This window comes from Equus quagga, chromosome 5 (genome assembly GCF_021613505.1).
Source record: "Equus quagga isolate Etosha38 chromosome 5, UCLA_HA_Equagga_1.0, whole genome shotgun sequence".
Classification (NCBI taxonomy): domain Eukaryota; kingdom Metazoa; phylum Chordata; class Mammalia; order Perissodactyla; family Equidae; genus Equus; species Equus quagga.
The window spans coordinates 107,108,281-107,134,783 of NC_060271.1; the positions used below are offsets into that span (position 1 = coordinate 107,108,281).

Consider the following 26,503-nt stretch of genomic DNA (forward strand, 5'->3'; position numbering starts at 1 on the left):
TACTATATTCTTCATCTCATTTATTGAGTCCTTCATCTCTAGAATTTCCATTTGGTCCTTTTTTTAGAGTTTCACTCTCTTTGGTGAAGTACTCCTTCTGTTCATTAATTTTATTCCTGAGCTCATTGATCTGTCTTTCTGAGTTTTCTTGTAGCTTGTTGAATTTCTTCATGACAGCTATTTTGAATTCTCTATCAGATCACAATCTTTCTTGACTTCAAGTTTGGTTTCTGGAGAATTGTCATTTTCTTTTTGTGATACCAGGTTAACTGTAATTTTTCATGGTGCTTGTTGTTCCTCTGCTGCTGCATCTATAGTAGTGAACACCTTTCTTAATTAGGTAAGGCATTGTTTACTTTGATTCTGAGCTGCTTCTGGTTTTATTTGAGAGCCAGCACTTTCCACCCTCCAGTGCCTCTTCCAGAGGTGTCATTGGTGTCCTCATTTTGCTGCTTTTGCCTCCAAGGTTGCTGGTACCTTGCTGCTGCTGCTGTTGCTGTGGTGGCGGGAATCACCACTGGGGTCACTGGTGACCGCCTCTACTGCTTCTGGGGTCACCTGGGTCACAGGTTCCCTCACTGTGGTGGGGAGAGGGGAAGTGTGGGCTGGGAGCTGAGGTCATAGGCACCTCTTCCACAGCTGGGGTTGTTTGGTCTGCAGGTGCTGCTGCTGCAGGTGGATTACCAGGGTTACAGGCACTGCTGCAGCTGTAGGAGGCAGGGGCTTGGGTCATGGGTGCCACTGTCACCACCATGAGGGGTACCTGGGTCACAGGCACTGCCATGGTTCCTGGAGCCTTTGGTTGCAGGTGCCACTGTGGTTCCTGGAGCCTCACATTGTGGGCATTGCTGCCACTGCTCGGGGAGGGAGAGTGGCTGGGTTATAAGTGCCACCACAGTTCCTGGAGCCTCTGATCACAGGTGCTGTCACTGCTGCTGGGAGCATTGGGGTCTTGGTTGCAGCCCTCACTACCAGGAGGACCAGGATTGTAGATTGTGCTGCTGAGGGAGGGGGCTGTTTCACAGGTATTGCCATGGTTCCTGGAGCCTATGATTGAGGGTGTTGCCGCAGTTCCTGGAGCCTGTGGTCTCCAGTACTGTAACAGTTTCAGGAGCTTCCACTACTGCTCCCTTGATTCCAACACCTCCACAAGGTCCAGTCCACCCACCTTCACATATATAGATAGGTGTATGGATCTCTCAGACATTCTGGTGTGCTGTGCAGAGCTTCAGTTGTTGGGCTGGTGTAACTTAGAGAGTAGAGATAAAGGAGGGAGCAACTCACACTGCCATGATGCCGATATGTCTCCCTATTATGTATTGTTTTCTATACAATTTTTATATAATCTAGGAGAGTATTCTTATGGAGAGAGTTCAGTAAATGTTTTTAATCAGAAATTTAGAAACTTGTGAATAGTCAGATGCTATTTACCAATTAAATATCAGAGAAAGTTTCAAAAAATGTTATAGCATGGATTAAATATTTGCAAATATTTCAAAAATCAAGGATTTCCTATAATGATTACAGAACCTTTTATTCTTAGGTATATATACTTATGCCTAAACACCGATTTTCTTCTCTTTTCTTTAAAGAATTTTGGTTCCATTTTCAGAATTTAAAATGAGGTTACCTGAAAAAAACAATGCAACCAAATTTTATTGGTTGTATAATTAATCAGAATGAAAGACTAGGGTTTCTGCCATATTCTTTAACTGATTGTTTCCATAAAAGTTAAAAACAGACAGGTAACCAATTAAATTCTGACTAAAGAACATAGTATGGATTTTACTTCATTAATGAAAGTAGAAGAGAAAAATGAGACTAAGGCACTTTTTAATGTCCCTGTATAGTGTCCTTTTCTAATTTTGAACAATTCACCACAGTTTCTCATTTCTAAATATTGAAATTTAAAAAAAAAAGAATATTTGGGTTTTTTTTGAAGCTCTTATGAATAAAATGATCAGAACTATTTCCAATTAGTCTTAAAGGTTGAGTAAGTTTTTTAAACAATACTTAATAACTATGAACATTCTTTGCTAACAAACAAGCATTATCTTGCATTATAGCTATAGAAAAATTATTTTGTAGATTGTATTTCAGCTAGCCTATCAAAGTTCTTCCTTCCAAGCTTTTAAATAGTTAATTAGTTCTGCTGCCAATAAAATGTTCTTTATTGACGGGCAACATATTCTAATTTGGTTATTACTAGGCTATTATTGCAAAAAATTCTTTCAAATAAGAACTCGTATGCCTGTGTGCCAGGACCAAGTTTATAGTTGTATCAGTTTATTTGTTTCACTCAATACTCAGCATCCAAAGTAAAAATAAAAATATTCTTATTTACTTGTGAAAGTTATATATTTATATTTTAAAACATTTTTTGAAGGAAATACTTAAAACTTCCAAAACTAGAAAAATGTTTTTAAAAATACATTACTCATGATATTCTTGTAATTTTTTTAAAGTTTTGATGTATATCATACATTTAAAAGAGTGCATATAAACTTATATGTCCAGTTTAAAGAATGATAAAACAAACATCTATCTACCTAACACATGGTTTAAGAATTAAAATATTTCTAATACTTTAAAAGCCCCCACTGTTTTCCTACCATGTTCTCTCCCATCCCCTGGAGGTAACAACTTACTGAGTTTTGGGTTAATCACCTGCTTACATTTCTTTACACTTTATGATGTATGTGTGAATTCCTACACAATGCATAGTTTGGTTTTGCCTTTTCCTGAACTTGATATAAATGGAATCATATTGTTCATACATTTTTGTCCAGTATTATGTTTTTGAGCTTGATTTATGTTACTGTGCATAGCTTTTAGTTAATTCATTTTCACTGGTGTGTAATATTTCGTTTTATGAATTTATTACAATGTATTAATCCATTCTAATGTTGATAGGCCTTTGAGTTGTTTGCAAGTTTTGCTTTTCAAACTGTTAGCATTTTTGTGCTTGTTCATCTGTTGCACATGTGTAAGAGTTCTTCTATAATATACTTAGAAGTGGAATTGCTGTATCCTATAATAGATATATATTCAGCTTTACTAGGTATTCCTCAACTTTAATCCAGATTATGTCCTTTTATGTCTCCACTAGTAATAAATGAAAGTTCCCATTTCTTCACATCTTCAACAACACTTGATATTCTCAGACTTTTAAATTTTTGTCAAAATAGTAAGGTGTGAAATGATATTTCATAGTTTTAATTTGTATTTACCTGAATACTAATAAGGTTGAACCTGAGCACCTTTGTAATATTAATGGGACAGTTGTGTTTCCTGTTCTGTGAAATGCCTGTACATGTCTTTTACCCATTTAAAGAAAATTGGGATGTTTGTTTTCATTAATACTTGAGTTGTTTATTTATCCTGCATATATATCCTTTATAGGTTATATGTGTTCCATTTATTTTCTCCCAGTGTGTGACTTAGCTTTGTACTTTTTGTGGTGTTTTGATAAAGCGGTAGTTCTTAATTTAAGAAATAGAATTGTGATTTTTCTTTTTTTTTTGGTAAGGTTGGCACCTGAGCTAACATCTGTTGCCAATCTTCTCTTTTTTTTTCTTCTTCTCCCCAAAGCCCCCCAGTACATAGTTGTATATTTTAGTTGTGAGTCCCCCTGGTTGTGCTGTGTGGGATGCTGCCTCAGTATGGCCTAATGAGCTGTGCCATGTCCGTACCCAGGACCAGAACCAACAAAACCGTGGGCTGCTGAAGCAGATTGTGCGAACTTAACCACTCGGCCACTGGGCCGGCCTCCATGATTTTCCTTTGTTTTCTACTTTTTGTGCCTCTTCATAGAAATTCTTTCCTACCTCAAGTTATAAAGTTACCCTTTTGTACTTTTTCTAAAGGTTTCTAAATCTTTTGCTTATCACAATTATGTACTTGATCCATCAATTGATTTTTGCATGTGGTTTGTATCTTAGTCCATTCAGTTGCTATAACAGAATACCACAGACGAGGTGGCTTATAAACAACAGAAATTTATTTCTAACGGTTCTGGAGGCTGGGAAGTCCGTGATCAAGGTGTTGTCAGATTTGGTGTCTGGTGAAGGCCTGCTTCGTGGTTCATGGAAAGCCATCTTCCCTCTGTGTCCTCACTTAGTTAGAGGATCCAGGAAGTTCTCTGGGATCTCTTTCATAAGAACTCTTAATCCCATTCATGAGGATTCCATCCATATGATCTAATTACTTCCCAAAGGCACCTCCTCCAAATACCATCACAATTGCAACATATGAATTTTGGGGGATACAAATATTCAGTCTGTAGCACTGTGCAATTCAGAATAACTTTTCAATTATCCTAGAAGTATATGTTGAATGATCCATCCTTTACCCATGAATCTTCAGTGCTGGCTCTGTTTTATTTTATTTCCATGCAGGGGTCTGTTTTTGAGCTCTTTATTATGTTTTCTTTCCGTCTATTTATGTGCCAATACCACACTACGTTAATTACTATAGCTTAATAATAAGTTGATACCTGGCAGGAAAAGTCTTTTTGTCTGATTTTTCTTTTAGGAATGCCTTAGTTATTCTTAGCTCTTCTAAATAAATTTAGGATCAACTTCTTAAGTTTTCTGAAAAATATTGTTTCCGTTTTAATAGGAACTGCACTTAATGTTTAAATTATGGGAGAATTGGCATCTTTATGATAATAAGGTACTTCATTCAAGTCTTTTAAATATCATTTATTAAAGTTTAAAAATTTTTCCCCATAAAGGTTTTGTACCTATTTTGTAAGATTATTTTACTAGGCATCCTAAATCTGTGTTATTTTAAAGGCTGTTTTTTAAAAAATTGTATTTTCTGTTTGTTGCTTATCTTGTAACTATCTTTTATAGATTATTTCAACAATTTTATTAGCTTACTTATTAATTCCAATAATTTTTCTGCATATTCTTTTGGGTTTTCACTGATGGTAGTTATAATACCTCCAAATAATAACAGTTTTATTTCTTCTTTCCAATCCTTTCTTGTCTTGTTGACTTTGACCTCCACTAAAATGTTGAATAGACGCTGTAGGCATCCTTGTCCCTAGTTTTAAAGGTAGTTCTTTTAGTATTTACAGTATGTTTACTGTAGGCTTTTTGTTTATATCCTTTGTCAGGTTTAGGAAATTTCCTTCTATGCCTACACTGTGAGTTTTTGTTTGTATCTTTGTTGGGAATCATGAATTGTTAACTTTTCAGCATCTGTTGTGATGATTTTTCTCCTTTAATCTGGTAATGTGATGAATTACAATAATAGATGTTCTTATGTTGAACCAACTTTAGTTCCTGAAATAAACTCAACTTGATTGTGGTGTATAATCCTTTTTACACATTTCTAAATTTGGTTTACTAGTTTTGTTTATGGTTGTTTTGCATCTATGTCCATGAGTAATTTTTCTTTCCTGTTACAGTCTTGGTCTGATTTAGTATCAAAGTTATACATGCCGCATTATAAAAGGCTGGAATTGTCTGTTCCTAGGAAGATAAAATTACCTTTTTCATGAGAAGATTTTGAACTTTTGATGCAGTTTCTTTAATGATTAGAGAACCACTAGGAATATTTTATTTTCTTTTGAGACAGTTTTAGTAATTTACATTTTTTAGGAATTTGTTCATTTAACCTACGTTTTGCCTTGAAATTTTTTATAATTTTCTTTTCTCTTTTTAAACTCTGCCATATCTGTAGTTATGGGCTCTTTTTTGTATATAATAGTATTTGTGCATTTTCTTTTTTTCTTCATCAGTCTCCTGGCTGTTTTCTTACTTACTTATTACTGTTTTCAAAATATCAACTTTGTTTTTCATTTATTAATTATTCCTGTTCTTTCTTTCTTTTAGGGAATGCTGTTTTATTGTCCCCTCACCCACTCCAGTTTCTTGATTTGGGTGCTTAACCTGTTAATTTTTGTGCTTTCTTTTCTTCTAATATAAATGTTTAAGGCTTTAAGTTTTCTTCTAGTACTACTTCAGCTGCAGCGCACATTAAAACAATAACTGTTTTAAATAATAAACTGTTTAAAAAATAAACTGTTTACTTTGGAATAGTTTTATATTTACAAAAAAATTTCAAAGACAATACAGAGAATTTCTTTATACTTCTTACCTAGTTTCCCCTTATTAACACCATATGTCACCGTGGTACATTTGTCACAACTAAGAAATCAACATTAGTACATTATTATATTATTATATACTGAGCTTGACACCTTTTACACTTTTCATCAGTTTTCCCCAGTGTCCTTTTTACTGCTTCAGGATCTCACCCGGGATACCACATTACATTTAGTCGTCTCGTCTCCCTAGCCTCCTCTGGTCTGTGACGGTTTCTCAGACTTACCTTGTCCTTGATGACCTTGAGAAGCACTGGTCAGGTTTTTTGCAGACTCCTCCTTAATTTGGGTTTGTCCATTATTTTTCTCATGGCTAGAGACTGAGGTCATGGGGAAGGGAGTAACTTAATAGTTTCATATATATAACTCTTCATATAATGGTTTCATCTATTGGTGATTAATGTCTGAATTTTTGTCATTCAGGTAGCAATGAGTGGTTTTCTAACTCTGCATTTCTTCTACATTTGTTACCTGGAATCCTTCTATAACGAAGAATTCCTCATCAGCTAGGGCTATTTGATTTCCCGGAGTATAGTTTAGACAGGAAAAGAAGGATGTATATTAATTCTTTCAGGATAAAGAATTGGTGCCCCAGTTATTTCCAGTGCTATTCAATAAGTTTTTTAAAAAACATCATTTTGACCTCATTGGTTTTTATAAATTCAATGTATTTCAGTGTCACACGTGATTTAGATTTTGAATTAGCCTATTTTTTGCCAATGAGAAGCCCTTTCGTGATGTTCCTGTGGTTTTTTGTTATGACCCATTCATCTTTGAGAGCTTCCTTGCTTTCTGATGTAATAAGATATTCCAGGCTTATATTGTCATTTACAAATTAGTTTTGAATAAAGAGTTAAATGTGTGTATGTTTCTAAATTTACTATGCATGAATATCTCCTGCAATAATTGAAAATTTCTTCACATAGTATGAAGTAGAATTTAGTAACTATGTTTCCTAGAAAGTTGTTTTGCTTTATGTTAGCTGTATCATTTTTTCATTGCTCTTATTTAAAAAAATTTAATTTATCTTTACTATTTTTATACATACACTTTTAGGGTTTTTTTGGCCATATGTAGTAGTCCAAATCTGTTTCTACAATATGCATAAGTTCTCAGATTTTTAATTTGTTAATATTTGGCTCACATGACCAAATATTAATTTGGTCTTAAAATAATTTTTATCTATTTCAAACAATTTATTGTAACCAGTGATCTTTTAGCATTAGTAAAAAAGAAAAAAAATCTTGAAAATTGGCACTCAGTTATTTGCAAATGTTATTAAATAAGCCCTTTCTACCTCTGGTGGTTATGTCAGCTAATAGGTTAATAAGTAAGTTTATCTCTACCATAAACACCCAATAGTTAGGTTGTTTTTGTGACTTGAATATTTGAAACACTACTAGGGCAAATAATTTTCAAGAACCAAAAAAATAAAATACAATAAAAATTTAAAAACCGCTTGATGAAAAACAATTTCAGCTTTGTTTCCCTAAGTATAGTACAAGAAACTTAAACTAAAGTGTTAAACTTGAATTTATTATCTTTCCTGCAAAATATTATGCTCTTCTACTATTTCCTGTCCTGGTTAATTTGGTGGTTCTCATTGCTACCCCCACTGACCCAAAAAATGGTTCTCCAAACCTACCTCCTCCCTTCTTTTTCACCTCCCATGTTTCTGCCTTGGTTCAGGCCTTCCACGTTTCTTTTTACAGAGCCTGCAGCATCCTTCCTTTGCTTCCTTTAACCTCATCTTAATTTTAACCTTTCTTGACCAAACAGATCTAATTATGTCAGTGTCATGTTTAAAACCTTTCAATTATTTTCTGCTTTCCTGATTACTTTCGAACTTCTTAGCCTGACATACAAGCCTATTCTTTCCTACTTTCCCCACATGTACTCTTTAGTCCAACTTTTATAGTTTCCCCAACACATCATTTGGTCTTGGCCTCTATGCCTTTTTGTATGCTAGCAGCTGTTTTAGTAAAAGCTCTGCTGCCTATCACACCTGTTCATCCTTTATGTCCCTGTTCAAATTTGTTTTACTTGTGAAGACTTCTGATACTCATCACACATCATCAACAAGGGTCACTGTTTTTTTTTGTCATCACTGTACCTTAAACATAGTGCCATTTTAGCCTCATCATACTGTGTTAAGTCAGTTGTTTACATGTCTAGCTCCTCTGTAAGCTAAATTCTTTGAGAGCAGATGCCGTGTCCTCATTTGTCTTTGAGTTCCCAGCAAATAAGAGGAGCTCAGGAAAAAAAAAGATTGTTACATACATGAGCCTAAAGGCTAATTAACAGGCCCCAAGAAATGAGAAAATATTTTTAGTCAATTTTATTTATGGAAAATATTTAAGTTATCTGATTTGTTTTACTTTTGTCTCTTAATTTTTTTACAAAGGAGTTTTGCTTTGATTTTTGGATAAATTTCACAATGAGGGGAAATGAGCACCTAAAACATCAAACATTGATTAAACGATTGTTGTAACACTGAGAACGAGATTTGACAATCTAAATCTTTATTATTTACATGGTAAGGTTTGAGAATACTAGCTTTATTTCAAATTTTCCTGTTACATTTATAAATAAAAATAGTTGATCTGGGCTCAAGATGTGATAAAATACAATCTAGAAGCCTTTCCAATTCTTCAGAGAGCCATTAGCTAGAAAAGGCTATTAAAGATTCATCAGAATTCAACATAGTGTTTTCTGGCAGTTTACCCAAGAGGATCCTGAATACACTTAGAGGACTCAAGTATCAAACAACTAAGAATTGATAGAGACCTAATCCCTTTGCTTTTTCAGATTCCACAAAATCTGGTAATAATAGCCAACAACGTTGCTTCTGAATCTGTTAGAAATTACTAGAGATAAAATGAACTGTCAAGATAGAAGCAGGCAATCTTTAAGGAAGGTTTAAAATTCAATGGGTGGCATCTTTGATTAAATATGATGATTATACCTTAAAAGAAGTACTGTCATGAGCATATAAAATTCTTATTCATAGCTATCATTAATTTTTAGTGAAGTTTTGCATTTACTTTACTTAAATTACGTAATTACATTTAAAGAAGTATATGAAGGTTTCTGTGTCAGTAAATGTCAGTATAAAATATAATGTTTTTAAAAACTGCATATAAGGGAAAACCCACATCTAGATTAAACCCAATTGCTCCTACACACACACACACACACACACACAGTAGGTGTCAGCTGTAGATTGCTTCTGAAGGCTGTTGTAAGATTTGGCAGAATAACCTATTCTGTACAGTCTTGGGTAATTTGGATCATTTCATCTATTAAGTATCTTTGACTACCATTTAGATGGAATGGTATACTTTAGCTGTAACACTATCTCGTAGAAGAGAAGTGTTTTTTATTCTCTCTGTATGGGAAATGTGATACTACTCTGTCTGCTCATTAAAGAAATCTCTTAATAGCATCTTCCTTGAAAGAATAAAGAGCACAGTCGGTGTATTTCAGGAATTAGTGCTCTGCTTGTCTTTAAACATTTACCGTTCCCCATATTTTTCAGTCAGAGGTTTTGAAGTATTGTTTTTGTTTTTAAGAAAGAAAATAACTTCTTGGTCTCTTATGTGAATCAACCTTGTGATCCTAATTTGACAGATTTAAGATATGATAAAACTGAATGTCCAGAAACTTACAACAGTTGGCATCATGCATTATTTTCTATTTAAGCCTAAATCTATAATAGATTTTACTTGGCTGTTAGTAACCATTAATAAGTAAAACTGAATTTGAATTTCTCAAATTTTGTGTATCATACAAGGTGTCAAACTTAATCAGCATTTGAATTCTGTGTGCCTCAATTACGAGCAGTATCAAGCTTGTTTGTCTGTTTTCAACCAGAGATTTCACCACTGTGGTTATATACAGTTCATTTGATTCTATGTAATAAACTTCTATTTTAGTTCTAACTGCTTTTGTATGTTGAATGATTTCTGCTCTAAGGGTTTATCTCCTGAGTGCAACCAGACTCTCTAGCCTTACCACCACCCTTTTTCAATCCTAATTCCAAGAAAGAAGTATTTTATCCTTCGTACCCCTACAACACAGAGGCTTTGAGTATTCCCTGAATGTCAGGGGTTTGGAGTGAAAAGTAAAGAGAAAATGATTCTGTGAATAGATAAACAAGGCCCTGCCCAATTGGAGCATCACTGTCCAATAGAGGAAATAGACAAGGAAACATGTAATTATAATTCAGTATAACAAACCTGATAACAAAAGTGTGGTACCTAGTACAAGGATTAACGCAGAGCAGAATATAAGGCCCATAGGAGCAGGAACTATTTTTGATTCATCTCTGCATATCCAGCACCTAACAGGGTCTGGTGTTTAATAGAGTTAATAAATCAGTTAAATGAACAAGATTAATTCTGCCTTAGAAAGAAACAAAGAAGTCTTCCCAAATGAGGTGAGATCTGGGGTTTGAAAGTCAAATAGGTAGATGAAAGGGTAAGAGAATGAATAATAGGCATGAAGACCACTTGTGAGTGAAACTGCCTGCAATGTTTGAGCAAACTGGAAATAGTTTGAATTGCTTCAGCATAAAGTGTAAATTGAAGAGCAGCTGGAGATGCTATATTAGTGAAGAATTATGTTGTTTCCATGGGTTTCTTTGAAAAACAAAGAACATTGGTTTTGTTGTTTCTTTTTAATCTGATCAATTTACACTTTCCTGAACACTTTCTAAAATGTGTTTGGGGTACCTAACCCACTTCCTCAAAGGGCTTTAATGCTTTTAAAAGTTAATTGGAATTATTGTTGATTACTTTCATTTTAATTTTTATTATCTCTAGCATTTTAGCCTTATGTCTTATTTTTAGTATATTTATAATTTTATGTAATAGATTGGGATTCCTTTGTGTAATCAATGATTACAGATTTGCCTTTTACATAATAAAGATTTATAGTACTGTATTAGCATTTATGACATGCCGATGTTTATTAAAGTATGACAACATGCTTCAAACCAAGTTTTTTGTAGAAGCCCACTACATAAATAGTACAGTCCATGGGAATTGTACTGCTTATACTGATGGGACTACCAGGACACTTCCCAGATTCTTCCAGGTTTGACAGTCAAGGATTTAGTGGAAAGAGTTTGGCCTAGATTCTAGGAGGCCCAGGTTCAGTACTTACAGCATTACTAGTTAACTACAAGATAGTGAGTATCTCCTTTTTCTCATCAGCTAAATAGAGGGACTGAGTTAAATGACTTCTAAAGGCCTTTTTAATTCTAAAATTCTGTTGTTTTTAAATCTGTAGCTATAGTTTATGTGATACTGGAGCCTTAGACAGGAATATAACCCCCAATTATAGCAACATTTTCCAGGACTACATCTTAGTGGAACCAGGGCCTGTCTATACTGTGTCTTTCTAAAATAAGTATTTATGTATTTATTTATTCATTTGTGAGATACAGTTCTATGTGTGAGATATAGTTTTTCTTGTTCAACTTTTTATAATAATTTGAGATTTTGGTATGATATGTGGAGATATCTAGCAAGTAATTTGAAGTATAAGTCTAAAACTCAGGAAAAAAGTCAGGACTAGAGATAGATTTGGCGTCATCCATGCAGGTGATAGTGCAAAATGTGGAAGGAAATGAGATTACTTGAGAGAAAGAACAGTAGAAGGGAGCAGACAGACAAGGACAGAACCCACATGTGAGGAGTGGAGGAAGATATGGAAATCTACAAGAAAATGGAAAAGAACAAAGAAATGAGAGAAGTAGAATAGATTGTGTCACTGATATTAAGAAAAGAGTTTAAAACTTAAAAGAACTTGACTGAGAGCTCCCCCACCAAAAGCCCACCATGTGGTGGTAGGATTCACTGCTAAATGAAGGTAAGTTAGCCATGAAGGTAAACGGTATCTGAGAAGACAGTTTAAGCCAATGGGGCATGCAGTTCAATGTATAAAAACAAAACTTTTGTCAAGTTCCAGGTTTTTTTTAGAAAAAGGTAGTTTAATCATGCTAAGTGTTGAAGAGGAGTAAGTTTACAAAGTTTGGTACCAACACATTTTGAAGTGTGATAACATGGTGAAAAGAAAGCACTGAACTGAGAAGCACGAATTCTGGATTCCAGTCCAAACTCTTTCCATAATTTTAGCTGCACACCCATTCAGTCATCTAATAGAGTAAAGAGATTTGTGAAGAGATCAGTTACAATCAGGTGGGTAATTGCTATACCAAATATGACCAAAAGTGCTTGGGGAAATGACTTAAAAGCCTTTTGAGGCTCAGTTTCTTCACCTGTAAAATAATAAGTTGTTTTAAACTTCATACTTCGTCACATCTCCTCACAAGTTCTGAATTGTCATAATGTTATTTGCCTCTAAAATATTTTTCTGTAAGTATTATGAATACTTTTGTACATATATATACATATCTATATACTTTTAACATATATTTTAAAAATTCATTATATAGTACGCTGTTTATAAAAATTTGCCCATGCTCTAAGGCTGTCATACCCTCTCAGCTAATGAGGTGCAGTAGGACAGGCCATACTAAATGCTCTTGGCCAGTTAGTACCGTGCACTTTCATACAATGAATGCTCTACCAGCCTTTGGAGAGTTGAGCATGTTTTGAAACATGTGATATCTGGAACTGATTTTTCTGCTATTTTTTTAAGTAGGGAACAGTTTTGACCCATGGTGAGTGACAATGGGATGCAAGTAAAGACTATTATGCTGGTTATTAGAATTTAAGTTTTACAGAGACGAGTGGCCTGAGGTGCCTCCAAAGAAATTATTGAGGAAAACGAAGGTAAAGATTATCAGGCATTTATGAAAGACTGACCATCAAGTTATCTTCCGAAAGCATAGACAGTCACAAATTGTCAAAGTGCCCATTCTTGTGTCCTTTGATACAGGGTGACTTTGTGTTTAACAAACATTTATCAAGGTTGTATTATCTGCCCTGCACAGTGCTAGATGCTGGAGTTAGATTGGTGCGATAAGACATATCCCTCCTGGATTTTATCATTTAGTAGGAAAGATGGAGTTAAACAAGGGACAGATACCCATAGAAGGTCAATTTTGCCCAAGCAATAAGTTGAATAAAATGTTCAGTCTACCACTAGTTCTCAGCATAAACCATATAAACTACATTTGTATCCCCAGCTCCTCCTCCTCCTCCCTCTCTGCATTCCTACACCTCAGGGTAACGATGGATTAAGGAAAAAAAAATATTGAAATTAGGTAGTTAGGTATCTGAATCTCCAGGAGCATGTTAGTAAGCATGTATGTATGTTGCATGTGGTTGGGGAAAAGGTTGAGAACTCCTGATTTCTGGATCATAACATTCAAGTCTGTATTTGCAAGCCAGACCATGTTTCTGAGTATAAACCCACGTAAAAAGAAAAATTATCTAGGGCCAGCCCTGGTGGCCTAGTGGTTAAGCTCAGTGTGCTCTGCTTTGGTAGCCCAGGTTCAGTTCCCAGCCATGGACCTACCATGCTCTGTTAGTGGCCATGCTGTGCTGGTGGCTAACGTACTAGAAAATAGAGGAAGATTGGCATGGATGTTAGCTCAAGGTGAATCTTCCTCAGGCAAAAAAAAATTAGTTGTTTTATTTGTATAATTAGATGAAACAAACCCACATTTTAATTACTTTGCTTTTTGTTTATAGGTCCAGGGGCAAGTTCATCCTACTCTTGAGTCTAGTGATGATGCTCTTCAGTATGTTGAGGAATTAATTTTGCAGTTATTAAATATGCTATGCCAAGCTCAGCCTCGAAGTGCTTCAGATGTAGAGGTATGATAAATTTTGCCTTGTATTTACTTTATATATATCTAATCCGTGTGTTTATTCTGATATTAGTGAAGGGGGAAAGAGTTTGCTTTTTGGTTTCACGAAATATATATATGGTATTAAAAAAATGAAGACTGGCTTTATTTTAACTGTCTATTGGGTATATGATAGTAGTTTGTCTATGTTTTAGCTGTCACACTCTTCCATGTTTTGCTTTCAATATAAAATGAACTTTTGTTTTGAACTACTTGATGTTAGAATGATATATATACTCATGTCTTTAAGAGTGGAATATGTTCAAGTGTTTCTTTTGTTTTTTAAAGCCAGCTATTGTTTCAAAAGCATTTCAGTTAATCTTTTGATCTTAAGTTGTTACATGCATTTTAGATAGTAAATGAACCCCTTTTCATCAATTGGAAGGGAGGGAAATGTCTGAAAATCTAGGAAGGAATTTCTGTGATCTCTTAAAAGATGACATGGCCCTTGTCTTTTTAGGGCTTATAGTTTAGTGGAGATACAGATATGTATATGGGCAATAACATAATGTGATGTACTGTGAGCAAAGGGTATGTGGGAAACCATAAAAGGGGCAAGCTAATAATGTAGGCTTTGGGGCTTAGGGTTAGCTTCTTAGAAGAGGCATCTAAATTGAGTTCTGAAGGAGTCAGAAGTTTGAGAGGAGAAGAAAGAAGGTTTGAAGTACCAACCCTAGAAAATGGGAGATAGAGCTTGAAATATAAAAGTTTTCTTGTAATGATGAAGCAACATTTGACTTTAATGACCTCGAGTGTATAATGGTACTAATCTTTGGGTTTTTGTGACATTTCTTTTGCAGTACTCAAAATATGGGCACACAAAAAATAGTTCGGTTGAATGGTATTTCACCTTGGGTGTACAGTGGCAGAACAGTAGGGGAAGGGAGTCGTGGAAATTGGTAAAGCAATGCTTTACAACCTTGTTCAGGACACAGCACACATAGAATGTAATAATGATTTTATAGCACACAGTGACTGGGGAGGAGGTATCTGTATCAACCCCAGGCCCTGCTCTGTTCCCCTGAGGGCTGAGGGATACTTATATAGACATATCCAATGAGAAACTGCTGAAAAGAGAGCATCAGAGACTCTAAATGGATAAGGAAAAAAGTGAAATGTAGTAATTGCTGATATTTGAGTGCTTGCAGTAGTTTCGTGCACTGGTCTAAACACTTCCATGTTTTATATTTCATTTAAAGTTTTTAATAATCTCGTGAAGATGGTGCTGTTTTTTCCCTTACTAGAATGTAAGCTCCAGGGACCTTTTTCTTGTTAACTGCCGAATCCCCAGCACCTAGAACAATGTCTGGCACTGAGAAGGCATTCAGGAATGTATGTTGAATGAATAAATGTGGAAACTGAAGCACACAGAGGTTAAATAAGTTGCCCGAGGTCATAGCTAATAAGTAGTGAAGCCAAGACACTAACGCAGAAAGTTTAAGCTTTTGGGGTATACATTCCACTAAACTATCCTGCCACATAGGAGAGGGCAGGTAGATTGGAAAAACGTGGAAGGAATAGCGTATTAGATTTCCCAATAAGATCAGAGAACTGATAACACTAGACTATCTGAGTGAGAGAAATAGAAGAATAGATTGGGATCAGGGACAGAGCTGTTGGAATTTAAGATTTTTTTGGTAACATATTTACAAAGCAGGATGTGCCCGTGTGTGTGGTGGTGGCCGGACTAGAGGTGAAGGTCCCTAAGATGGGGTGTTCAAGGAATTAAGAGACCAGGGTATTTTATGTCTCTTTAATGTAGACAATAAAGTCACATAGGATGATGGCAGGACTTTATATAGACAGTGGAAGAGTGATGTTCCAGAAGCAGCTTAGAGAGTGGAAAAGATGCTAAATCCACCATCTTATGGGTTTTGGGACAAGAGCAGTTCCTGCTCTAGAAATCTTCAGGGGAGATTCAGATTTCAGTTGAGGCAAAGAAATATTAAGGAACATTGAATTACAGAAGTTGTGGATGTAGAAAACATTGTGTACTATGGAATAGTAATTCTCTCTGATTTCTTAAGTAATTCAAAGTAAGTAATTTTTTAAAGTAATTTTTATCCTGTATTCCCATTGAATTATAAAGTCAAATATCTTTTATTCATAATTTCCTTTAGGCACTTATTACATTGGGCTTCCGAGTCGATCTTGAATAGAACTGGTTGCCTGACTCTCCTCATAAACAGTTCCAGTTGCTCTTTTGGATCCTAGTTAGGTTCTCCCACAGTGTTTATAAACTGCAGCATCCAACCCTATGCCTAGTATATTAGAAAGAGTTACAGATCTTGTCTTGCTTGTCGTTCTGATGTTGGTACATTCCAGGAGTTTTCTAGTTTGATAACATTGCAAACTCAAATTCAGCTCTTTCCGGATACATTTTACTATACCTATGTGTATCTAATTTCCTCTTTTTAATTAATATGGAAACTAATATATAATTTTCCACTATTGAAGGAGATCTCCATGAATTCTCAAAAATTACTGAGTCTTTCAGTCTTCCACCTGCACAAATGTATTCAATATGTAGGTACTCAAGACTCTAAATAATAAAGGATATTTCATAGCTTTTTAATACTCACTTCTAAAGTATCAAAGATATTTTACCTTATGCCTTGTTCTGTTATTTTTAAGTGCTTAACCTGAGCGCTTAAAATAGATGTAGCCATAGGATATTTCAGGGAGCTGGCTTTGGGGTTATGAATGGACTTTTTGGAAGAGAATATATGAGAGTAATAGAAATAACAATCAGTTGTGTAATAGGCTTTGTAGTTTCAAAGTAGTTATATACATTACAACAACCTACTACAATATACCTTACAACAACGCTATTGATTAGTTACTACTCTCCTTATTTTATGTAATAGACAATTAACCCTCAGAATGGTAGAAGAAATTAAAAAGATGGAAACCTGGGTCTTTTCCAAACAATAGTCGAACAGCTTTCTTGCTATACCAGTCCTGGAAGGATATTTAGATAAGAATATAGAGATACAGAGATATTTATGAATGAATTGATGAATATAATGGTGCCTTAGACTCTTTTATCAGGAAATATTTTTCCATTTTCTTCATTCATTAGGATTCTTTATTTCTTTAATACATTTTTAATACCTATATGGAACTTTCTTTTACAATAATAAGAGCCATGAGTTTAGCAAGCCTTTCAGAATAAATTTTGAGGTAAGAGATAATTCATCAAAATTAACAAAAAATTTTGAGGACCATATAAGAAAATGTACTTCAAAAATAGATCAGTCTGAATTAGTGTAATATATGAATTTTTAATCTTTCTAAAGAATACATTTTGATTACTATATAGTATAAGCATAATTCAAAGTAAGTGTCAATTCTTGCTTAATATCTGGCCCTTAGGGGATTTGTTTTAATGAAAAACTGAAAGTGATTTTTAGTTGCTCTATGGTTTTAGGAAAATTAGATACTTCAAAAGTGCTTGTAAACTGATGGATTACATACTAGATCTTGCTTATGCTAATGAAAAAGTTTTAATAAATTGTACTACAGATCATCACAAATTGTGAACTGTCATAGTCCAAATGAATGGGATTTTGTTTTATTGATGTAACCAGTATTCACTAATCTATGCCACCAATATTTGAGTATCTACTATCTGTCAGGCAGTGTTCAGGTGAAATAAGGAAGTATATATTAATGCTCTAGAAATGCAGAGGAGGGGTATGTATTATTTGGCCCTGTCTTTTCAAAATAGTTTTAAAAGACAGTGTATAAAAATTGTTTCAATCTAGTTTGTTCTGCATCTCCTCATTTTCTATATTTAATATTTTTTTATAAAATAGAAGCAAAACCTAGTAGTATTTTTTTCTGTGATATGTCCCTGGTAAAGTATATTCTTTATTTAATTTCTTAGATATTGTCCTTTTATAATTATATTTGTTCTTTATTTCTGTTTGGTTACCTAGACTGATTTCCATTTGTAGTGTCTTTCCTGTTTCCCTTTCTGGCCTTTGTGTCCTGTATTTAACCAACTTTCATTTTTTAGGACGCTGATAAATTTTTCTTCTCATCTGTCTCAGGCTTTACTCAGACTCCTTTATCTTAGACGTTTTATTTTCCATGAACCCTATCCTAAAATTTAAAAAGTTTGCTTCCCTTTTCCATTCATTTTTTTCTTTAACTTTTTTTCTTTTCCTTCACATCCTAAAGAATCCTTGTAATTTCTGAGTTTTCTATTAACATTTAGATTTCCCAAGTAATTTCTCCATGTTTTCTCCCTTTCTAAACAAACAAAAAAAAATTCTCCCACACATTCTAAGCCTTTAGTACTATTAATAGGACTTCAAAAGTACCTTTGGATCTGAAGATTTGCACTCAACTACATGTGTAGGAATTTTCATGGGTCCTAGAATATTTGTATTGGAATTGATCTTAAAGATTATCTATTTAGAACCTTTTATTATGTAAAGGAAAAGACAGGGTTCTGCTAATAGGAGACAAAGCTGAATCTCAAACCTAGCTCTATATCTTTTATTTTTCCCAAAGACACTAGATATTAATCAAGGTGGAATTTCTCATTTCAAACCAATGAAATTATTAATCTTTTAATTTTGCTCTAAAGATTGACACCTAAGCAAACTTCTGTTGCCAATCTTCTTTTCTTTCTTCTTCTTCTCCCCAAAGCTCCCCAGCACATAGTTGTATATTCTAGTTTCAGGTCCTTCTGGTTGTGCTATCTGGGACACTGCCTCAGCATGGCTTGATGAGCGGTGCCATGTCCGCTCCAGGATCCGAACCAGTGAAACCCTGGGTTGCTGAAGCGGAGCGTGCAAACTTAACCGTTCAGCCACAGGGCCGGCCCTCTACTTTTCTATCACCACTATTCACCTGTGCTTTTTAGACTCTAGGTCATTACCCATTAGTTAAGTCATAAAATCACTTTAGTGCATTGCCCAACTAACATGTTTTTAAATGAATAAAAAATATCAGTGTATTACATATAACAAGAGATTTTGTTTTATGAAACTTTGTTCCAGTTTAGTATGTTTGTGATGTGTAAGGATATAATGTAAAGTGTACTAAGAGTTAATTATTTACTATGAGTTGAGGTAAAAAAAAAAAAATTAGCAAGCCACAGGGCCATACCATTATAGGATTTGTGCCATGGTTATACCCATTTGGTTAATCACGGGTTATAAATCCATCAGTGGGAAAATTTGAATTGGGAACCATGGTAAAGTTAGTCTTAAATCTCATCCAAACTTGTCATTTTGGATTAGCAAGTCTATAGTATTGATTTGGAAAAAGGAAACAAATTTTTGTTTTGGATGTTCCTTTCACCCTTTTCTTCCTTGTTTCTTGTCCTCTTTTTTTTCACCTGCCAAACTCCCCCAGTATTTTGGACTTTTGTATTGCCTTTATTATGTGAGGGTATAGTCTCCTGGCAAATAACTTTCTCAAGTTGAAAAAGTTTGTAAACTCTATTTTCAACTATAATAATTTCTTTCAACACACCTCTAATTCTATTAATTAGAATTAAAATGATCAGTTCTTATATTTGGCAACTGATTTAGCCTTGAACATAGATAAGGAGAAAACTTAAACCTGAATGGGTTATTCTCAATTTATAAATCTGTTCTTAACATGTCCTGGAATCAGCGTGTTCCTTTTCCGCCTAGAGTATCACATGGCTGTCTCTTTTGTATTTTCCGTTTTAATAGCAACTGACAAAACTTTTTATTTTGATTTATAATCATGAGTGATGTTTAATTTTATCTAGTAATTTTTATATAATACTGGTTAAATACCGAGCAATTTAAAATAACGTGTGTTAAAATTATGTAATAGCGACCTCTACTGGTTTTAATTATGGTATCCTGAAAGTGCATTTTAAAAACTTGAGAGGATGGAAGTATCTTTTATTTGAGATGAATTACATTAGTTTATTAAAGTAGGGAAATTCAGCTTTTGCATTAACATGAATTCTTTCCCTTTCAATAGAAATTCTAACTGAATAAGTACTGGAAATTAAAGTATTTTGTTAAAAATTAATTACCTATGGAAGATTCAAACTCTAATGATGAGCTACAGTGTATTAAAATTGTTGTTACCAATTGTTGATTTCCATGATTTTTAAACAGTTTTGAAGTCAAGTACCTTTGTGTGATAGATAAAGAAAAAAATTTTTAGGGGTTTCAAGTGCAAAATGCTACTTGAGCTTGTAATTGGTATTGAAAGTAAGGATAAGTGAATGAGAATTGGATTTAGATATTGGCTTCTTAAGCTTAGGTCTTGTTTCCTGAAATTTTATATAAGTAATGTTTAAAATAGCATCTATTCATTCTTGCCATTAACTTTATCACAGTGAGGTTGAAATTCAAAATGGTTTTCCCCCTAGATAATACAAGGAATGTTTAGTCTCTTAATTGCCTAATTAAGAAACTAATACACTGACAGTTAGTTTTCTCTTAACTGTGTTTGTAGTATAAATTATACCATATATGAAAAGCCTGATTTTGGTATTCTTTGATTTAAAAGTAAATTGTAAGTGAAGAACACTATTTAATATATTTGTTGCTTAGTTGTTATTTTCCTATTTTCCAAGGAACGTGTTCAAAAAAGTTTCCCTCATCCGATTGATAAGTGGGCAATAGCTGATGCCCAGTCAGCTATTGAAAAGAGGAAGCGAAGAAACCCTTTATCTCTCCCAGTAGAAAAAATTCATCCTTTATTAAAGGTAAAGCTGGAATACTGCCGTCTTGCCTTTTAAAAGCAAAATAAAACCCATGATTTGCAAACACTAAGGATATATTTTATGGACGACAGAAACAACTGAAGATTAAAATTCTCTCATTTTAATTTTTCCAGGAATTCATGTCATAGGGAGGGATGGTATGATAATATGAAAGTATGAGTTGGGCAACATGATTTAAAGTAATTTCATATCAACAGTAATAATCAAGCAAATTGAAAGAACTAAGAAAGTTATAATTGTGGATTTTGTTCATCTTACTGGAAACTCAAAGAGAGTTTATAAAACTCCTTTCTTGTTTGTTAGACCCAGTTGCCCCCATAAATCCTTGAGATTTTAATCCTTTACATCATCAGGTGTGTAGAGACCTCTGTGAGACTGCCATAGGTCTCTTTGTAGTCTTTGAAAAAAATTCACTAAAGCTCACCTAAAACCATCCAGTCCTACTTGTCATTTAAATGAGTAGTCAGTTGAAAATTTCTCCAGAGCTAATAGAATAATTGCTAGAACCTCTGCTAATGCTTTCTATTTTATTTAATATAATGAATGAACTATTGATTTAACTCTCCCATCAAAAATATAGGTATTATAATTAAAACCTTAATAGTTTTGATATCAGTGATTTTATACGTACTATAATAGAAGCAAATTGCCAATGCTTGCATATATTACCTCTAAGTTTTATTACCCAACAAAGTTATCATCCTCAGTTTGTAGATAAGGTAACTGAGGCAGAAGGTGATTTAGTTACCTTTTAGTCCAGGTTCACAGGGCTCTACGTGATACTTTTAGGAAATCCAGATCTGTTTGTTCTTTTCCAAGATTTAAGGCTAAACACTTGGGTGATGTAAGACTGTGGAAAGGTTATGTTGTACTTGAGTTGTTTGAATAGAAATATCTACCTATGTCTTACTAACTGGTCTGAGGAAATAAGTGCAAGTTATAGAAATTACTAAACTATTAGTAATTGTATACTTCTTTATAATTTGTCTTCTCATGATTTTTACTAGTCATACATTGAAGTATATTCTAAGAGAATTAACAAATTGAGGTATGTGCATGCTGTATTAATGACCCTAGATTTTGAGTTTTATGATCTAATTGTGTATATCATTTCAATTTATTGATACATCCTTATCACTATAAACATTTAATAGTTTTTACATATCCTTAAAGGTAAATGCAGCCTCTACCCAACTTATAAGTAAACTTCTTATTTCAAAGTTGGGTTTTTTTCCCCTTAATTGGATTGTTTAGAAAATAGAATTTGTTTTCCTATAGGAACTGGTCAGCCCCACAAAAGCCCATACTTTCTTTGAAGTCTAATGATAGGACTATTTAATGTGCTTTTAATAACTGCTATTGTTCAATAGGACATACCATGAATTTTTTTCCATAGATACAGCTCAGATACCAGGAATGTGCCACTAGGATTTTGGGAAGTCCAGATTTCTTTGGAAAGAAGGATAAAAGTATAAGGCTAGTAGATAGTCCCAGATACTAATAATATATTACCCCTTATTCTGCATAAAGGAAAAAACCTCTTTTGTCATAGTTAATTCCAGGTATTTTGAATTAGGTAACACAATGAGCATTTCCCCTCTTCCCCCAAACTTGAGCTTCCCTTCCTGGGTTAGGGCTTATCTATTTAGTAGTCTATACTACTTAAATATTTTACATGATCATAGGTAATTTTGCCTTACCTTTTCTTAGTTTACATTTTCAAATAGTGATATGTATCCAATAGCAATTCTTGGTGAACCGCTTAAGATTAAATACTGTTGGTAATCACAGGCCTCAGTAAAAGTGAAGCTAAATTGTATATGTTTTCTATTTTTAATCAGTGCGTCAAATTTATAGTATATGATTTTTCAACATGCTTTTCTTTTAATTTTTTAGGAGGTCCTAGGTTATAAAATTGACCACCAGGTTTCTGTTTACATAGTAGCAGTATTAGAGTATATTTCTGCAGACATTTTAAAGCTGGTAGGGAATTATGTACGGAATATACGGCATTATGAAATTACAAAACAAGATATTAAAGTGGCAATGTGTGCTGATAAGGTAAGATACTGATCTTCTATATGTTTTGTTCTTAAATTTTTATTTATGACTTATTGGATGCTAATAACATTACTATTCAGACAGAATAAAACTGTTCATTATGTGTTAGGATATATTTCCAGTAGCCTAATAGCAAGTACTCAGGATATCACTTTACAGAAAGAGTATTATATACATAGTATTAAAATGTGTTTAAACACGTCATGCAGTTTTCCTTTTATGTGTTGCTACAAGTAGAGCTAATAACAGTAATAATCTCTTAGTGAATTTTGTAAAATTTTATTTGGATTGGAAGACTTAGAAGGTTATGGATTTACTTGAAAACAGTTTTTGAAAATGTAAAAATACTAAACTCTTGAGAGTTTTATTTCAATACCTAGCTTTCATTAGATACTACTTATATGGTTTTACTATAATAATTTTAAGAGCAAACATTTATTGAAAGTTAAGCAAGCATTTATGTGACTTATCTCATTTGGCCCTTATAAAATCCCTCTAAGGTAGATGTTCTTATTTACATTTTATAAAAGGGAAACTGAAGTTGAGAGAGAGAAGGAAATTGGTCTAGAATTTTCTGAGAAGTTTCAAAGCCTAGACTTGAACTCTAGATCAGCGTGAGTCTAAAGTTCTTATTACACTGTACTGTCTCAGTATTTTCATTTTATAAAAATGATTTTGCAGAAAAGAAAATATTTTCTGATGAGGCATTTCATTCTGTTTCTTCTCCCTATACTCTTATTGATTTGGAATATTCTTTCTGATTACTGAATCCACTTAATTGTGTTTTAGTGTTTATTTGTTCTTTCAGAATGTGAACATATAGAGTAAAAATCACCTGATCTGAAGAAGGATTTCAAATGTTTTGATATTTTTAAGTGAATAAGTATTTTGTTTTTAAAATTATTTTTCAATGAATATAAAATACTTGATACTTTTAAATGAATCAGATAAAATATTTTTGAGTATGTACTATGTGCTCAGACAGGGAGGAGATGAAAGAGAAGTATAAAACAATCCCCAGAGTTGATGAAGGGGTACTTATATTTGTGAGACAAGCAGAAAGTAATACAAGATAAAATATTATTTGTGTTATAGGGATAATAATGTAGAAGTTCACAGAAGGGGAAAGATAAGCTTCAGCAAGAGTAATAATAGTAGAATTCATGGAAAAAAAACAGTTGTTTAGATTAGTCTCCAACAAATGTAGGCAAAGAGGCCAACTAGAAGGCTGTAAGAGTTATTCAAATACAAGGTGGTGAGGCCCTGAATGAGGTGGTGATGGCAAGGGTATGAAACGGAGGGAACCAATTCAGAGAGAAATCCAAGATAGGATCTGGGAATAAATTAGAAGTAATAGGTTAACAAGAGAGACAGACAAATAGATAGACACTAGTATCGATAGAGAATTTGAAGGAGGCAGTTTGTGATAACTAGATGTAGAATTCTGTTTTAGAGAAGCTGTGGAGGGGGTGGTGGCAATGTATCCAAGAAGAGATAGTTGTGTGTCTGCTTTTTATCATTTAAGAACTGTATTCAAAGAACAACTTAGGGTACTTAACTTCAAATTTGACTATAAATTCGTTTTTTATTATACTTTTGTTTCTATCTCTGACTGTGTAGGTATTGATGGATATGTTTCATCAAGATGTAGAAGATATAAATATATTATCTTTAACTGATGAAGAACCTTCCACCTCAGGAGAGCAAACTTATTATGATTTGGTAAAAGCATTTATGGCAGAAATTCGACAATACATAAGGGAACTAAATTTAATTATAAAAGTTTTTAGAGAGCCCTTTGTCTCCAATTCAAAATTGTTTTCAGCTAATGTAAGTATCATTGTGTACATGTATATCATTGCATGTGTTGTGAATTTTACCTTGCTACTCAAATTTGAATTTGTATAGTTCATGATTGCTAATTTGTCATTTTTTTTTAAGTTGTGGGATTTAATTCATAGTGACTATGAGTGCAGTCACTTCAACAGTTTCAATAACTTAATCATCAGAAATTAAAAGCCAAAATCTAAACTAGACTGATTGTATAAATGCAAATAAATTCATAGAATCTTCCATGTTCTCCAAAGAATAAAGCCTCTTGTTTAGGTGGAAGATATTTTTGTTTAATTTTACTCATTTGAGTCATTTAACCAACACTTCATCAGTTCTGCCTATCTTGTTAAGCGCCATACTTGGCAATGGGGATTCAAAGATGAACAAGAAACAATTCCTTCCCTCAAGTTTAGTCAAGACAGAGATGTAAACTTCAAATTAAATTGCAATTCAATGTGGTAATTACCATAATAGAAGTATGAACACAGTATTTTTGGGAGCACGGAGGAGGGAGCCATTAATCTTGAGAATTAGAGAGGGACTTAGTGATCTTACAGTAGTAAGATTGGGTACTGGGGAAATGCTGAGTGAGAACAGTTGAGATTGTCTTAGGGAGTTGCGTTCTAGTAATTCCTAGAACTGTAGCCACACAGCTGTGGTTGACTGATAGAGAAGCAGTGCTCACTACAAAGGCTGAGACCGGGCTCAGTTTTTGGCAGAGTCAACATTAAAAAGTAAAGGAGTAGGGGCTGGCACGGTGGCATAGTGATTAGGTTCCTGTGCTCTGCTTCAGTGGCCCAGGGTTCATGGATTTGGATCCCAGGCGTGGACCTGCACACCACTCATGAAGCCATGCTGAAGTGGCATCCCACATACAAAATAGAGGAAGACTGTCACAGATGTTAGCTTAGCGACAATCTTCCTCACAAAAAAAAAAAGTAGAAAAAAAATAGGTGTACAGTAGTCACCCTTTATCCACGGTTTCACTTTCTGTGGTTTCAGTTACCTGTGGTCAACTGTAGTCTCAAAATATTAAATGGAAAATTCCAGAAATAAACAATTCATAAGTTTTAAATTGTGCTCTGTTCTGAGTAGTATGATGAAATCTTATACTTTCCCACCTAGAATGTGAATCATCCCTTTGTCCTGTGTATCCACGCTGTATACACTACTCACCTGTTAGTCACTTAGTAGCTCTCTCAGTTATCAGATGACTATATCAGTATCACAGTGCTTGTGTTCAAGTAACACTTACTTTACTTAATAATGGCCCCAAAGCTCATGAGTAGTGATGCTGGCAATTCGGATATGCCAAAGAGAAGTTATTGTTGTTAATCTCTTACTGTGCCTCATTTATAAATTGAACTTTATTGTAGGTATGTATGTATAGGGCAAACAGTATATTGAGAGTTCGGGCTATCAGTGGTTTCAGGCATCCGCTGGGGGTCTGCTATATCTTATTGGATATGAATCATGCCTCACAGTTGATTTGACACAAAAAATAGTCACTGATAATCAAATAAAAAAATAGTAATTGAACATTATATTTGCGTTAAAATTGGAATCGTAATTCTTGTTTCCAGCAAACTAGTACTTGTTTTTCAATTATCTAAGCATTTTTCGAAAAGTTAAGATTGGCAATATTCACTGTTGTAAGGATTTGACAAAACTGTTACTCCCCTGAACAACTTATATGAGGGTAAACCAGTGGACTCTTTTTTAGAAAATATCTGTTGACATTTTAAATACTAACCCCATGACAAAAGTCTTTCTCCAGGAATCTAACCTTCAGGAAATCTTACAGAAGTCACAAAGTGTTGTATTGAGCATTCTTGTATGCATATATATTTGTAATAAAAATAAGATAATAGAAGAGTAGAATGAATAAATGAGGTCAAAGGGGACTATACGGATTCTTTGTCCTTACTGGTAGAACAAGAGC

The 26,503-nt window shown here is 34.0% G+C and overlaps 1 protein-coding gene across 2 annotated transcripts in view; it reads left to right on the forward strand.

The window, feature by feature from the left end:
* Positions 1 to 26,503, forward strand: part of SOS1 (SOS Ras/Rac guanine nucleotide exchange factor 1) — a 147,358-nt gene that overhangs the window by 59,596 nt on the left and 61,259 nt on the right. For both annotated transcript variants that reach the window (XM_046660829.1, XM_046660830.1), the window contains exons 2-5: positions 13,780 to 13,905; positions 20,518 to 20,649; positions 22,564 to 22,728; positions 24,349 to 24,558. In XM_046660829.1, the coding sequence (XP_046516785.1) occupies positions 13,780 to 13,905; positions 20,518 to 20,649; positions 22,564 to 22,728; positions 24,349 to 24,558 (633 nt within the window). The remainder of the gene's footprint in view (positions 1 to 13,779; positions 13,906 to 20,517; positions 20,650 to 22,563; positions 22,729 to 24,348; positions 24,559 to 26,503) is intronic.